General features: G+C 45.4%; 2 protein-coding genes across 7 annotated transcripts in view; both read left to right on the forward strand.

Moving 5' to 3' along the window:
- Positions 1-1765: 1765 nt before the first annotated feature.
- Positions 1766-5549, forward strand: HIGD1A (HIG1 hypoxia inducible domain family member 1A). 3 transcript variants are annotated; one of them, XM_085539164.1, is made up of 4 exons: positions 1766-1972; positions 2279-2386; positions 3955-4089; positions 4451-5549. In XM_085539164.1, exons 2-4 carry the CDS (start codon positions 2284-2286, stop codon positions 4498-4500), a joined length of 288 nt encoding a protein of 95 aa, XP_085395290.1. In that variant the 5' UTR covers positions 1766-1972; positions 2279-2283; the 3' UTR covers positions 4501-5549. The 3 variants fall into 3 exon arrangements, with proteins under 3 accessions (XP_085395290.1, XP_015708502.1, XP_015708501.1); XM_015853016.3 differs by having other exon boundaries at positions 1766-1862; XM_015853015.3 differs by having other exon boundaries at positions 1766-1847.
- A 191-nt stretch (positions 5550-5740) lies between these two features.
- Positions 5741-13993, forward strand: part of CCDC13 (coiled-coil domain containing 13) — a 29748-nt gene continuing 21495 nt past the window's right edge. The window contains exons 1-6 of one of the 4 annotated variants that reach the window (XM_015853008.2): positions 5764-5890; positions 6105-6178; positions 7042-7132; positions 7239-7462; positions 11142-11290; positions 13679-13821. In XM_015853008.2, coding sequence (XP_015708494.1) covers positions 7245-7462; positions 11142-11290; positions 13679-13821 — 510 coding nt within the window. In that variant the 5' untranslated portion in view covers positions 5764-5890; positions 6105-6178; positions 7042-7132; positions 7239-7244. Of the gene's footprint in view, positions 5891-6104; positions 6179-7041; positions 7133-7238; positions 9536-9578; positions 11291-13678; positions 13822-13993 lie in introns of all 4 variants that reach the window. The other 3 variants (XM_015853007.2, XM_085539157.1, XM_015853009.3) reach the window with 3 other exon arrangements.

The following is a 13993-nucleotide window of genomic DNA, read 5'->3' on the forward strand; positions in this document are numbered from 1 at the left end:
TGCTGTTTTGCTATGACAAGTTGCCTCCAAGTTCAGGGGAAGGTTTTAAGCATCTTCAGGATCCTGAGGGGGTTTTTTGTTTGAGCTCCAGGCACTGCTTCCATAATTAAGAAAAATGTCTATGCTGCCTTCAGGCTTTAAAATCCCTGGTTCAGTGTAAAGAGGGGGCAAACTGAGCTCAAATTTAGAAAATATAAAGGTAAAAAGGCAAAAATGAGATGGAGGAAAAGCAGGGTCCTGCCATCCACCAGAGAACTTCCATTTGATGTTGAATGTGGGTTTACATCAACGTAATTTCTGAAGCAAAAAGCCAACAAGCTGCTGGGAAAAAAAAATAAAAATAAAAATAAAAATAAAAATAAAAATAAAAATAAAAATAAAAATAAAAATAAAAAAAACAAAACAATGTTCTGTTTTGCTTCCTGAAAACAGCAGCTTCAAAACTCACTCTTGGGGATGCAACAATGTGCTGAGTTCATCCCCCGGTCCCTATGGTTTTGCAAATGCTGTTTGTTCATAGTGATGCTATAAATAATAAGGGAAAGAAAAGTAATAGTGACCATCTGTAGCTGAGTACAGGCACTGCTGAAGGCCTGAGGCAGTCAGGGTAATGACAGCACTGATAGCATCAGCTTCCCTATATCTCAGGCCTCTCTGAGGTCACACGGCTGCTCCTGACCCTGTGGCCACATCCCTTTGTTTCAGATGGGGGTGTATGGGGTCACAGAATCACAGAATGACCCGGGTTGGAAGGGACCTCAAGGATCATGTAGTTCCAACCCCCCTGCCTGGCAGGGCCACCAAACATACACATTTACTAGATCAGGTTGCCCAGGGCCCTGTCCAACCTGGTCTTGAACACCTCCAAGGACGGGGCATCCACAACCTCCCTGGGCAGCCTGTTCCAGGGCCTAACCACTCTCCTAGTGAAGAACTTCCCCCTAACATCCAACCTAAATCTTCCCTCTTTTAACTTAAAACCATTTCCCCTAGTCCTGCTATTGTCAGCCCTTTCCAAGAGTTTACTCCCCTCCTGGGAGTAAGTTCCCTTCAGGTATTGAAAGGCTGCAATGAGGTCACCCCTCAACCTTCTCTTCTCCAGGCTGAACAAACCCAACTCCCTCAGCCTGTCCTCATAGGGGAGGTGCTCCAGCCCCCTGATCATCTTCCTGTCCCTCCTCTGGACCTTTTCCGAAATCTCCATGTCTTTTTTGTACTGAGGGCTCCACACCTGGACACAGTACTCCAGATGGGGCCTCACAAGAGCAGAGTAAAGAGGGACAATCTCCTCCCTATCCCTGCTGACCACCCCTCTCCTGATGGAGCCCAGGATCCCATTTGCTTTCCGGGCTGCCAGAGCGCACTGCTGGCTCATGTTGAGTCTCTCGTCCATCAGGACCCCCAGGTCCTTCTCTTCCGAGCTGCTCTCCAGGACCACTCCTCCCAGCCTGTACAGGTGCCTGGGGTTCTTCCGTACCAAGTGCAAAACCTTGCACTTTGCCGTGTTGAACTTCATTAGGTTCACCTGAGCCCAGTTTTCCAGCCTGTCGAGGTCAAGAATAGGTTTCATTGGCTGTCAGGGTTTCCAGCACCCAGTACCTGTACATCCTCATACTATAACGTCATAGGAGATTGCACGGTCTCCTATCATCAGGATTGGCTGGCGGAGGGCGCTTGGCGCTCTGGGGTTTGTAGTTCCGATGCGGGCAGGGGGGTGGGCCCAAGGCTGCCGGCCATAAGAGCAGGGGGCGGGGCCTGGTGCCGCACACACCGGCCGGTGTCGGGAGCCGAGTGCGGAGCGGCGGCTGCCGTGAGCGCTGTGCGGTGGGAGCGGAGCGCGGCGCCGGGTGAGGGGGCTGAGGGTCGTTATCCAGCCAGGCTCTTTCCTTTCTCCTTCTTGGTTCGCCTCCGCTTTGACGCGGGGCTGGCGGGGCGGCCTTGCAGGCCTCGGGGCGGCCCGGTGTCGGGCAAGGTCAGGGCGGGCCGGGGAGCGGGGTGATGCCGGCGATCCACGGGTATGGGGGGCCTGGGAGCGGGCTGGGGTCTGTAATGGGGGGGAAGATTGAACAGAGCAGCAAGTTTCTGCTATCAAACAGCGTGAGCAATGCACGAGGGTATCACTAACCAAAGCTTCACTTGAATTAAATCATCTGTATGCAGCTCTTCATCTCTCGTGGCTTGCACTGAACTAAGGTGACCTTCATTTCTTATGGAATAGATAAAAGGATTTTCTTTTTCTTATTGGTAAAATCTCAAGGGAGACTCGTTGTCTTTGCAGGCACCATGTCGTCAGATCATGAACCAGTTTACCCCGAGTATGAGACTGAAACCAGCCAGACGTCGAAGCTGCTACGGAAGTTTAAGGAGACGCCATTCGTACCCATTGGTGAGCTGAGGTTTGGATGTATTTACATAGACCTGCTCTGGGTGGGAAATCAATAAGGCAAATACAGGCCCATACTGTGAATGGGGCTGAAATGGTTTCCTCTTTGTAATGACTTCCTGGTGCTGCTCGTACCTGCGATGGTATTTATTTGCTTCTGTGTTAAGAGAGAAATCGATGGGGCCTCTCATCTTAATAATAGCAGACCCAGATCCTCCAAAAATAATGCCCAAAAATGCTTAGGTGGATTTCAAAAGATGTACTGAAGTGGTCCTGTGATGAGGAGGGTGCCTAGCAGCTGTTCTAATGTTATTGGCTATATGTGATCGCTACAATATGACTTTCAAGGTAATAATGTAGCAAACGAGTATCTAGAATTCATCCCACGCCCTAAAGATGAGGTTTTCCTTTGCTGTTCTGCAATCCTAGCGTTTTCCTGCTGGGTTTAATGGTTCCCCAGCTTGAGGTTGGCTGAGTTCTCAGCCTCTGAGCTGATGGAAAAGCCTGGAGGACAGGTCTGTGTGCACCCTGAGAACTCTGCTGTGATTGGGAGCCACCTCTAACAGGAGAGGGTTTGATTTCCAGCTGCCTTAAATGGACGCTGTTCGGGTCAGTTGGGGTGAGCTGTTCCATGACGGCTGATCGCTGCTTCTGGTTTCTGTGGTCACAGGACTTTGCTCTGTGGCTCGTTGCTGCAGGCTCCATGGGCTGGGTTCCCCCAGGTGGATCAGCTCAAATTGTGTCAGAGCTGCCTTGCAGGCACCAGAATTATTTGTATTTAATGAAGGTATTCTGTAAATCATGCACAGAGAAAGGCTGTTAGCTTCTCAGGTGGAACTAGTAATGTTTCTTGTAGCCAAGCTGTCTGGGTTTTTGGCAGTGAAATACACACAATCCTTAAAACTTGGCAGCCTTCTTTGAATTATGTAAATAACCATCCTTAAATGCAGACTGAAGTGGTGGGGATTGGAAACTGCTGCCCACTGTCGTTCTATGGGAGCACTTTATACCAGAAGGAAATGGCACAGCTCGGCCTGTGTGGTTTGTAGGACTAAAATGGACAGTGTCTCTATGAAGACACCATGCTGAACCTCTGCCCTGTAACATGGGAGAGGGAACTGATGACTTGTGTCCAGGTGAAAGAAGTCCAAATGTGACAACACCCAATATAACATGCTGGGCAGGCAGGTGATATGTTAGGATGCCTCCACCCACCATTAGCACTGAATGCCCCAGCCAAAGCTGAGCTGTTTTATTGAGCGTGAACTTCCTTCCAAGAAAGCAAGCAGCACTTGTGCTCTCTGAGAAATATTGAAGGGATTCTGACACTTTGACAATAATCCCTGAGTTTCTGCTGTTGTGTTTTAACACCACTGGAAATTGTCAGTGTCTTCCCTGCTGACTTGTGATTTAAATGAGGTGGAAAGCAGTGGGAAGGACAAGGACTTGTGCTGTATATGGAGAGCCAACAGACAAAAACATGCTTATTCTCAGGGTTTCTTGAGGCAAATCAAGGTCATTGAGGTGAGGGATGTGATCTTTACTCACATGGGTGTTTTCCTCTCTTGCAGGGATGGCTGGCTTTGCTGTAGTGGTGGGCTATGGGCTGTACAAACTGAAGCACCGGGGGAACACAAAGATGTCGCTCCACCTGATTCACATGCGTGTGGCAGCGCAGGGTTTCGTTGTGGGAGCAATAACTTGTGGTACGTACTGAGCAGGGGGTTGTGGGGACCTTCTTGCACCTCTTTTCCTGCTGGTGGGTGTTGTACTGCACGTGTTGAGTACTGAGCTCTGTTAGCTCTGAGAGTAGAAGTTTGTACTATATGTGTGGGAAGCTTCTGGAGGTATTGAAATTAGAGGCAAAGACAAAAGACCACCTGCTATTAATGTTTTCCCATGTAGATACATTGCTATTTCTGAATTTAATGCATTGGAAAGCCAGCTTGCATAGACAGTGATGTTATTATCCCTGAATGTACTGAGGGATCTGTACTTTGAGGCCCTATTTAAGTATTCCTTAAAGCTTTCTTCTTCTCACACTGTGGGTTTTTTTCTGTCTCATAGGTGTGCTGTATTCCATGCTTCGGGAGTATGTGATAAAGCCCAAGGAGTAATAGAACAATGACCTACATCTGTCCCAGTGGTGGCCTGTGTACTGCATCTATAAACCTCATATCAAGGGGTTCTTGAGCGGGGGGGGGGGGGAAATATATATTGTTTTAGAGAATTGCCCTTTATTTTTGTACATGGTACGCTGTTCTGAGGCTGGCAGCATAAATGATTGCATACTAAGTGAATGGGTATGGCAGTGTGGTTCCCTTTGGCACTATCATACCCTGCTTTTTAGGGGATGCAGTGGAGCACCCATATTCTTCCCCTGGGCTGTTTTACTCAGTCCTACAATTGGTGACTTCTCTTGTTGCCATTGCCCAAAATGAAGAAGTCTGAGCTAGCTTTGCTAGACCTCAGCCAGGGTGTAGAGGCTGTGTCTGTAAGACAGCACTGTATTTTCACGTCGCTTTCTGTCCTGTATATTTGCCAGCCTCCGGCTTTGTAATTTATAAGCTTCTAGTAGCACTAAAACAGAGAGATCTATAAACATCTATTTTATTTCTTTTTATTTAAGGCGTGAAGTTATTTGGTGCTTTTCAGCTATTTAAATGTTATATTTATTAATCGTTAAGGAAGACACAGGCTCCCTATTTTTTACCATAGGCTTTCAGCCCCTTGGATTACTGTATTTTGTGTAACTTCAGTGTCCTTCTGGCTAATATTTAAATGTAACATTTAAAGTATGTCTGGGTTTGGCATTCTAATGCTTTTTGAAGTGTGATCTAGCTCTAATTTATACAATAAGGTTTTCCCATAGTAATTTTGAAGCACTTGCATCTGAAAAGCCCCTTGGGTGAGGTGTAAAGACCTTTGTAAACTGCCAGTGTGGTTTTATGCAGGAACCCCCTTGTATCTCTAACAGCAGACACATAAATAAATGTATCGATGAAGTGAATTGGTTTTAAAAACAGACAAACTCTGACTAGCCTACATTCCATCGTGCCAATGTTTCATGAATAAAGCGAGGTGTGCCCTCCAGCGCTGTGGTAATGTTGTGGGGAGGGGTGTGTGTGATGCAATGTGAATAAACAGCTGAGAGCAATGCAGGTAATCAATGCGTGTGTGAGGATTTCCTGTGGGGCCGGACTTTTTCTGCTATATTTAGCCTTAAATCGTACTCCTCTCCCCCAGGATGGAAGCATGGCGGCTCCCATCACCCCCCCATCTCTGTGGGTCGCCTGGAGGCTGAGGGCGCTAAGATGGCGGCCGCGCTGAGGAGAGCGGCGTTCAGTGCGCATGCGCGGCCCCGCGCTTTCCTCCGCCCTCTCCATGTTGCTGCCATGGGAACGGCGTGGGCCGGCAGCGGAGCCCGGAGCCGGAGGGGCTGAGTACGGCCGGGCCAACGCGGGCTCTGAGGGCTCTGCCGCCGGCCTCGGGGCTGGGGGAGGCCGGGTAGGTAGGAACAGGGGGGTCGGAGGGGGTGGGACGGCGGAGAGGGGCTGAATGGGGCAGCGCGGCCTGTGTGGAGCTGAAGGAGGTGAGCTATGGCGCATCCCCTTCGGCCCTGAGAGTCCCGAGGTATAACAGTGCCCACAGGTTGTAATTCATCCCCAGCCAGGCTTGGTGCTTGAATAAAGTTCCTCACAGACGCTTTGTCCTTCATCAGGCTGTTGAGTGCCTCAGAGTGAGATAGGCCCTGTGCCTATGGTAGCTTCAGCCATTGCTTTTGTCAGACCAAAGGTACGTTTGGTTTTAAATGGGAGAGAGGGCTGGAACACTTGGGAAAACAAACTGCCTTCATCACAGTGCAAAGGGTGTAGGCATTGAGCTGGATAGCAATACTGTCGCTTTAATGTCACCACTCAGTGCTTAGAAAGATGGGGTACCTTGGTATCCAAAGGGAGCATGAGGATAAACAGGATCACAGAATCATTGGATGGCCTGGGTTGCAAAAGCCCACATTGCTCATCCCATTCCAACCCCCTGCTGTGTGCAGGGTCACCAACCAGCAGCCCAGGCTGCCCAGAGCCACATCCAGCCTGGCCTTGAATGCCTGCAGGGATGGGGCATCCACAGCCTCCTTGGGCAACCTGTGCCAGAGTGTCACCACCCTCTGGGGGAAAAACTTCCTAAGATCCAACCTAAACTCCCCCTGTCTCAGTTTAACACCATTCCCCCTTGTCCTACCACTGTCCACCCTCACAAATAGCGATTTCCTCTCCTGTTTATACACTCCCTTCAACCACTGGAAGTCCACAATGAGGTCTCACCAGAGCCTTCTTCAAGCTAAACAAGCCCAATTCCCTCATCCTTTCTTCATAGATCTCATAGGGCTCTCAGTTTCACTCAGTCCTACCTTAGACCCAACATGGGGAATCAGCACCTTCCTTTGTAACCTGCGGATGGAGCTGAGCAGCAGCCTGCCTGCATTCCTTTCAGTAACATGGTTGTTACATTGGCTTTGATTCAGCCCCAACTTGCTCTTCTCTAAAGGTGTTTGTTTTAAATGGATCTGTTTAGAAAACAGTTTTAAACACTTTTTTTAATGTTGGAGGTTAAAAGACCTGAGGATATTTCTTAATTCTTTTTTTTCTGTTTGAAAGGCATTTGTGGTAAAAAGCCATTAAAGTGAAGCTGTGAGGCTGAAGAACACAGTGATTTAGAGGAAAAGGTGGTGTCAGGGAGACTGCAAAGGTCAGTGTGGAAAAACTACAAAGCAGCTGTTAGAAGAGGATGTTTTGAATATGATGTTGATCTCTGCTCTCTGTTGCTCTTCATTTTCTTCTTGTGATGCTTTTAGTAAGCAATGGAGTCAGACGTAAATGGGAACGAACATTTTAAAAGCCAGTTTAAAGCTCTTCAGGTACAACAGCAGAGAAGACTGCAGAATCTAATGGAGAGGAAGAAAGAAAAGCAGAACAGTCAGAAGAGTAACAGTGGCAATGGAAAGGAGACTTTCAACATCCCGACTGATCTAAACTTGTTTGAAACAGAACAACCTGTAACTGAAGATGAGAGCAAAAGGTAAAAGTGTAGCAACACTGGTCCTTGATCACCAAAGGCAAGTTTATCATCCGGTCTTATGACACAGTAAAAGAGCACTTTGACTTCAGTTTCCAGTATCCTGAGAAAACTCTCACTGTTTCTGATATATTTTGCACTGTGATATGTTCTTTATTTATCAGCATTTCACAAGTAAAGAGCTGCAGGATGGAGGGGTTAAGGTACCAGCTAGGTACTATCTGACCACCTCCAGTCACTCAGGGTGACTGTGAACTGCTGGTTAGCTCCTGCCTAGGAAATAAACAAGTAAACAAGTAAACAAGTTCCCTACATGAATAATTTCCAGAGACCAATATGTGCAAAGCATCATGCAGCTAACAGGTATAAACCAAAGGCCTGCAGCACAGAGAAGTGTTCCCCTGTGTGTCTTTCGCATATGACATGATTTAGTAGGTCAAAAGACAGCCATAGGAGCTGAGGTGTATGTACAGGAGAGTCTCGTAGATAAGGTTGCCTCATGGGTGGGATACTTGACAGGGATACACCAGGTAGGTTTTTAAATCATACTAGGGTCAGAGGTTTGGGTCTTATCTCACCCACTGAGGGAGTATCTGGGTTATCAGAATACTAGACATTCTACTGTAGAATTTCCTTTATCTTGCATTTGAGGCTGAGTGCACAGTTCAATTTACTGGACCAGATTTGAAACCCCATCTCAGATCATTCATCTTCCTCCTAGGATGTAATCAGTGTCTCCTGACACAGTTAATTTATTTGTATTGTTACAGTCTCAAATAGGTTTGGAGCTAGACGAATCCCAAAGATGTCTTCTGCTGGTACAGTGTCAGCTATTCTGTGATTTCCTCCCTGTTAAGTAAAGGCAGGTTAAAAAAAATCCTGCTTCTGCTTACCACTTGCAGCTCTACTGATACAGCTGTCTACAGGGCTGTGCTGGAAACTCAATTCACTTTCTGGGACAAGGGTATTTTTATCTCAAGTCATTTCAGTGATCTAGATTATAGCCTTAGCCACACAAACTGTTTTATTACTGCCATGATAGGGATGTGGGCTGTGGTACATGGGTGGGTGGGAGGAGCTGCCAGCTCTGCCAAAACCAGCAGATTACAGGTGGAAAGCCACTTGGGTATGTACCTTTGAGACAGCTTTCCCTCCCAGAATCTATAGTGGGGAAAGGGACCTCTAGCAAGGCTTATCAGGCCATTAACCAAGCTTTATTGGGCCCTAACTGCTGTTCTTCCTTCTGTGTTACTCTGGGCAGCTTGTTTCTGAAGACTGCTTCACACCCAATTATTTAATGCTGCAGCAGAACCTGGTCCGTCCTCCTTTGACGTACCATGTGTAGCAGATTGCAGATTTATCTGGATTGTCCTTTGTTCGTGTATGTCTACGTTTGGCAGAAGAGCAGTTATCAAATCCAGGCAGGATTTGCTTCTGGAAAGGATTCATCATTATGTACAGATACTGTGTTGCTGTATTTCCATGACAACACATAAGAAAGTCGTTCCCAATTACCAGGACTCCCTCCATATGGTCTGCAGTGGCAGTGATTTCTGTATGTCCGTGTTGTTTACAGCAACACTTCCTCCTCTCAGTTGTCATCCTTCCTCTGGGCCTCAGAAGTTCATTTTTCCTTCCTTCCATTCCTCCTTCCAATTCCTATTCAGGCACACATCCAGCTGACACTGCTGTCTATTTTTCTGTAGCTTTATCTGTTTTGGTGCCTTTAAGATTAAGTATTTTTCCCCATCACATGGAGAATCTGTAACAGAGTTGGGAAAGATACCCTAATACCTGTTATAGACATTGTTCACCAACTTCCTCTGGCTCTGTTTCTTTGAACTACAGTAAAACAAGTGAGCTTTTTGCAGCTTGTTTCTTTTGATCGTTTTCCCATTGCTGAACCACTTGGGTGGAAACCTTCTTTGTAATGCATAGAGTCACTCTGTAATGGGGTGGGAAGAAGTCCCTCAAACAAGACTCCAGCTCTGTGCAGTTGGGATTTCCAGCCATTTTGCCACAGGTGCTGTGTGTTAAGTTTCTCAAGCCAACTCTGAGGAAGAGATCTCTGATCAGGTGTGTTTCTCAAGCCAACTCTGAGGAAGAGATCTCTGATCAGGTGTGCTATGAGCTTAGAACCTTGTTTGCATCTTAATTTCATAACAGTTGAGAATCTTTTTGTCCATGTGTCCCTCATTAAATCTGCACAGTTCTGTTGCTAACTTCTGTGTGTAGGACGTGTGGGAATAACTTAGTTTTGTCTTCGCTCAGATTGCTGCTTGCTTTCTTCTGCTTTGTAAATAGCTGCCTTTGATCTCCCTTTGATTTTCAGCTTTGGAGCAGAAGTGCATTGCTTAATTATGGATTGTGAATCCTCTTATAAATTGCCTCTATAGCTTGTAACAGTGCTTTAAGGGGTCATTTATTCTGACATGCAGATACAGAGTGTGGATTTAAGAGTCTGGTTTGAGCAAAAAACTTGCTAAAACTTTTGAGAGAAAAAAGTGAGGTGACTGTTGAGATTGCTGACTTCTGGCTCTGGTTGTGCTTATGGCCACGTACTGAAACAACCGGCCTTCATCCAAATCCCTGTGATCTACCTACTTCCTGCAGGCTGGTGCAATCTCTCTGTAGGCTGAAGGTGTGGGACTCTATTCCAGACTGAGTCACTGTGTATATCCAAGGTCACAGTGCAGGTAATGAGAATTTAGGGTTTTATTCAGCTGCTTGCTATAGATTGCTGTTGCTATCTGGGATGCCCTAGGGTATCAGGGAAAGGCAGGACACAGGAGACCTGTGCCTTTAAGCAGCAGGAGCTGGGGGTTGGCTGGGCAGCTCAGATGGCACCTATGTGTGGGTAATCAGATTGCATCTCCTCACCAGATAGTGGGCTCAGATAGCTCTGGGACATCTTGGATAGATGCCTGTGTTTTCACAGTCTAATTGTGCCCCCAAGGCCCTAACTTCCAGATTTTACATTTGGAGGAACTGTCATGAAAAACCAGCAAAGAGATTAAAGTTGTTCATTCTCTGGACATCCGAGAGAAATGAAACCCATAAATGTTACTAAATGTACCAGAGAATTGGAGGAGCAGGGCTATTTCCTCCCATTCAGAGGGCTTTTGATATTCATTGTTCCTAAGTGAATTCCAAAGAGTAACATAACAATACAAGCTGATGGTAGTCCATCCTGGTGGGGTTCCAAGAAAATCAAATGAGGACATCAGAAACTGATCTTTTTTTGACTTGCTATGAAGAGTTCGCTTTTTGAAGAAAGAACTTCAGTAGCAGCTTTTGTAGTTTATGCTTTCTTGGTTTCTATTGGCTTTGGTAAGCATAGGAAGTAAAGCCTGAATGTCACAGGTGCTGAATGGCAAACCCACCTGTTTCTTCTGAAGAACCAGATAGGTAAGTGCGAATGAGGTGAGTCTCTTCTGCAGCCTCAGGAGCCCTGGAAAAGATGATTGCTCTGTGATGCTTTGCTCCCAAGAACAGAAGGAAACTGAATAGGTGAAATATCAGATGCCCAGCTGGTGTTCAGGATATTCTACTTAATTCAGTAATTCGTGGTGAGCTCAGCTCATTCAGCATAGTCATTTCATTTCTTTATTTCTAGAAGCATCTGTTTGAAACACATTCTAGAGACATCTGCCATTATGACTTCCTTTTTTTCTTTTGTCAGATCGCTTGAGGTTGAGAATGAACAACTCCAGGATCAGCTTCGAGAGGTCCGGGATGAGAACTGCAGACTATACAAACTGGTGACAGAGAAAGATTTTGAGATAAAGCAACTGCAGAAAAAATTACAGGAGAGTAGATTGGTTTTGTCAGGTAAACACAGTAGCTTTGTATTCACACTACACTAGTTCCAGCATTTGCTTGCTGCTGAAGACAATAAAAGGAGGATAACAACATCACTGTGAGATAAATAAACCTCCTGGCAGTAAAATATTTACGTGACACCTATTTCACCTGCTCTCTGCTAAAAAGGAGTATTTCAAGTATATTGTGGTTGCCTCCATTTCCACTCCTGTAGTAAACTTATGCTAGGAGGATCCAAATTCAGCTCTGAGAAAGAACTGCAAGGCCTAAGCTGACACTTTGTGGTTTGCAGTTATTTTAACATCAACGTGTGTCCCACCTGGGAGTCTCACTGGCTGTGGGAAGTTCCTTGCAGTGGTTTGGCATGATAGCATGTACACATGGATTGACATGAAAACTCACAGCTCTGCATCGTACTTGCATCTTAATTCTTACTCTCTCCTTCGGTTTCGTGAGCTGCAAATTTTGCATACTACTGCTCCCCTTCTTAGAAATAGAGCTACTTGAAGGACAAGAAGTGGTCTGATATTGTCAGTCTTGTCAGGCCAAAGACACAGAGTGCTGCTATCAGTAATTATATCCCTTTAAAGAATTACAGTGCTCTTTTGGGATACACAGTTATTTGTGTTACTCACAGATTTACAAACTTGCCACTATCAGCATAAAGAGTGGGGACTCAGAAATTTTCGTAGCCTTTTTATTAATGTCAAATAGCAGTGTTGCAGGTTTCTCAGCTACAGTGTTAAATTCCTTATTCAAGCTTCTTTTGTTTAAATGCCTGAGTAGGATACATGCAGAACGCTGGCTCACGGCCTTTGAAGATTGAATTGTGCAGTTTGAACCTCGTCCACTGGGTGCCACTGTTGTGCAGGACAGCAGTGATGACCTGGCTTGTAGGGAAGGGGAAAAGCAGCATTAAGCAGAACTAAATAATGCATGTATCACATTTTCATTATTAATAATTAGCTGCAGCTTTTATTTAGGGTAGACGGTACAGTGTTACTAGGTCAAGACAGGAGCCAGAAATGCTGCTGCAGCTTCTTGGCTGGCAAACTACCAGCCTGTGGCAGTTTGCTCCATACCTCTGTATTTCCAGTCTACTTTGTGGCAAGAGACTCCCACACTTTTCAGGGAAATAAGAATCTTTAATTAAATGTGTGCCATGCATTTGAAGACACTGCATGGGAGCCTGAGCCTGTTTCTTGGTTAGTTTAGTATGTACTGTGCTCCTTAGCAGCCATTATTTGTTATGAAAGCTAAGGAATAAATAACTGCTAGAGGAGACATATCAGGTAAAGAAGTAAGAGCAGTGAAAACGTTTTTAAAAACAACAAACTTTTTATTTACTTTACAAGGTTTTAAAATAGTGACATGGGGTCACATTCTGTTCTCGCCTGTATTCTGCATAGCTTTTCTGAGCTCTCCAGAGATTTAATGGGACTCCAAATTCATTTAAGAGCAGTTTGTCATCTTTGCATCTCAGTGCAGTTCTAGCATATAATCATCACAGATGTCAGCAGAAAAATCATTAGGAATACTGAAGGAGGGTGAAAGAGTTAAAAAGAACTAATAGCTAATTCATTGTACATATATCCCAGTTTACATCTAGCCCAAATGTAAGGCGTTACTGCAAGCTGATATTCATTGCCGAGCTAGAGGTTTTCTTGAGCACTATGTGTAATTATATCAATTTTGCACTTGTACGAAAGCTTTTCTTTACCTATGTGGTATTAACAAAAGCCAAGGACACAGAAGGCATTCCAGGGATTTCTTTATCTGTGACACTAATCAAACCTTCTCTGATGAGGAAGTGAGTGAAGTGTCTGTTTAAAAGATCACAGTAATACAGTAAAGCTCTGTGTATAATCACAAGGGACACATAAATAGGCACAAAGAAATCTCCTGGAAGTAATCCAGCACCCAACTGCAATAATGTCCCTGACCTTTAAGGACAGATGTCTACCAAAGTTTGCACCTCTGTTTCAACAACACCAGAAGTAAACAACCAGTGCAAAGTAGAGAGCTGCCTTTTTCTGTAGTGTGCCAAATTTTGCCACCTGGTCATAACAGCCCTTCACAGTGATGAGCAGAAAACACCTCTACCAATTGCATGTAAAAATATTGCTATTTCTGTTGTGGTCTTTTGATGTGGCCATTGCTAAAGTGTGAAATGTGGCTTTGCTGGTCACACTGTGGTGCTTGTTCAAAGAATCAAGCAATCCAGCTGGGATCACTGTCGCCTCTTTTCCCTCTATTACTCATTTAAGTGCCTGGCACAGAAATGAGAAATGACTTAGACAATAGCAGTACACTGTGCGTTGGACAGAGAACAAAAGCATCATCTATTGTGACTCTTGCCTGTAAGAAATATCCTTTGCTTTTTTGTGTACTTTCCAGGGACGTCTGGTTTAGCAGGGGATGTTGCAGCTACGAAAATAGTTGAACTGGCCAAAAAGAACCGTGAGATAATTGCCGAGACTGAGAGTGAAAAAGCCAAAGTGAAGCAACTGAATAACAAAGTCAAAGAGCTGGAGAGAGAAGTGAGGCATTTTTCTTGTTTTCTTTTTCTTCCTGCTAGAACACAGAAGTCCAGCTTTTGGGGTTGAGGAGCTGTAGCAGCTGTGGGCTTGATTCATGTTGCCAATTTGAATTTGCTCTTGCATCCGTGCTTGGAGTTCTCATCATTTTTGTCAGTGCTGGGAGGGAGGGATG

Source organism: Coturnix japonica, chromosome 2, assembly GCF_054131305.1.
Source record: "Coturnix japonica strain WE chromosome 2, WE-NBRP24, whole genome shotgun sequence".
In the NCBI taxonomy this organism is placed as follows: domain Eukaryota; kingdom Metazoa; phylum Chordata; class Aves; order Galliformes; family Phasianidae; genus Coturnix; species Coturnix japonica.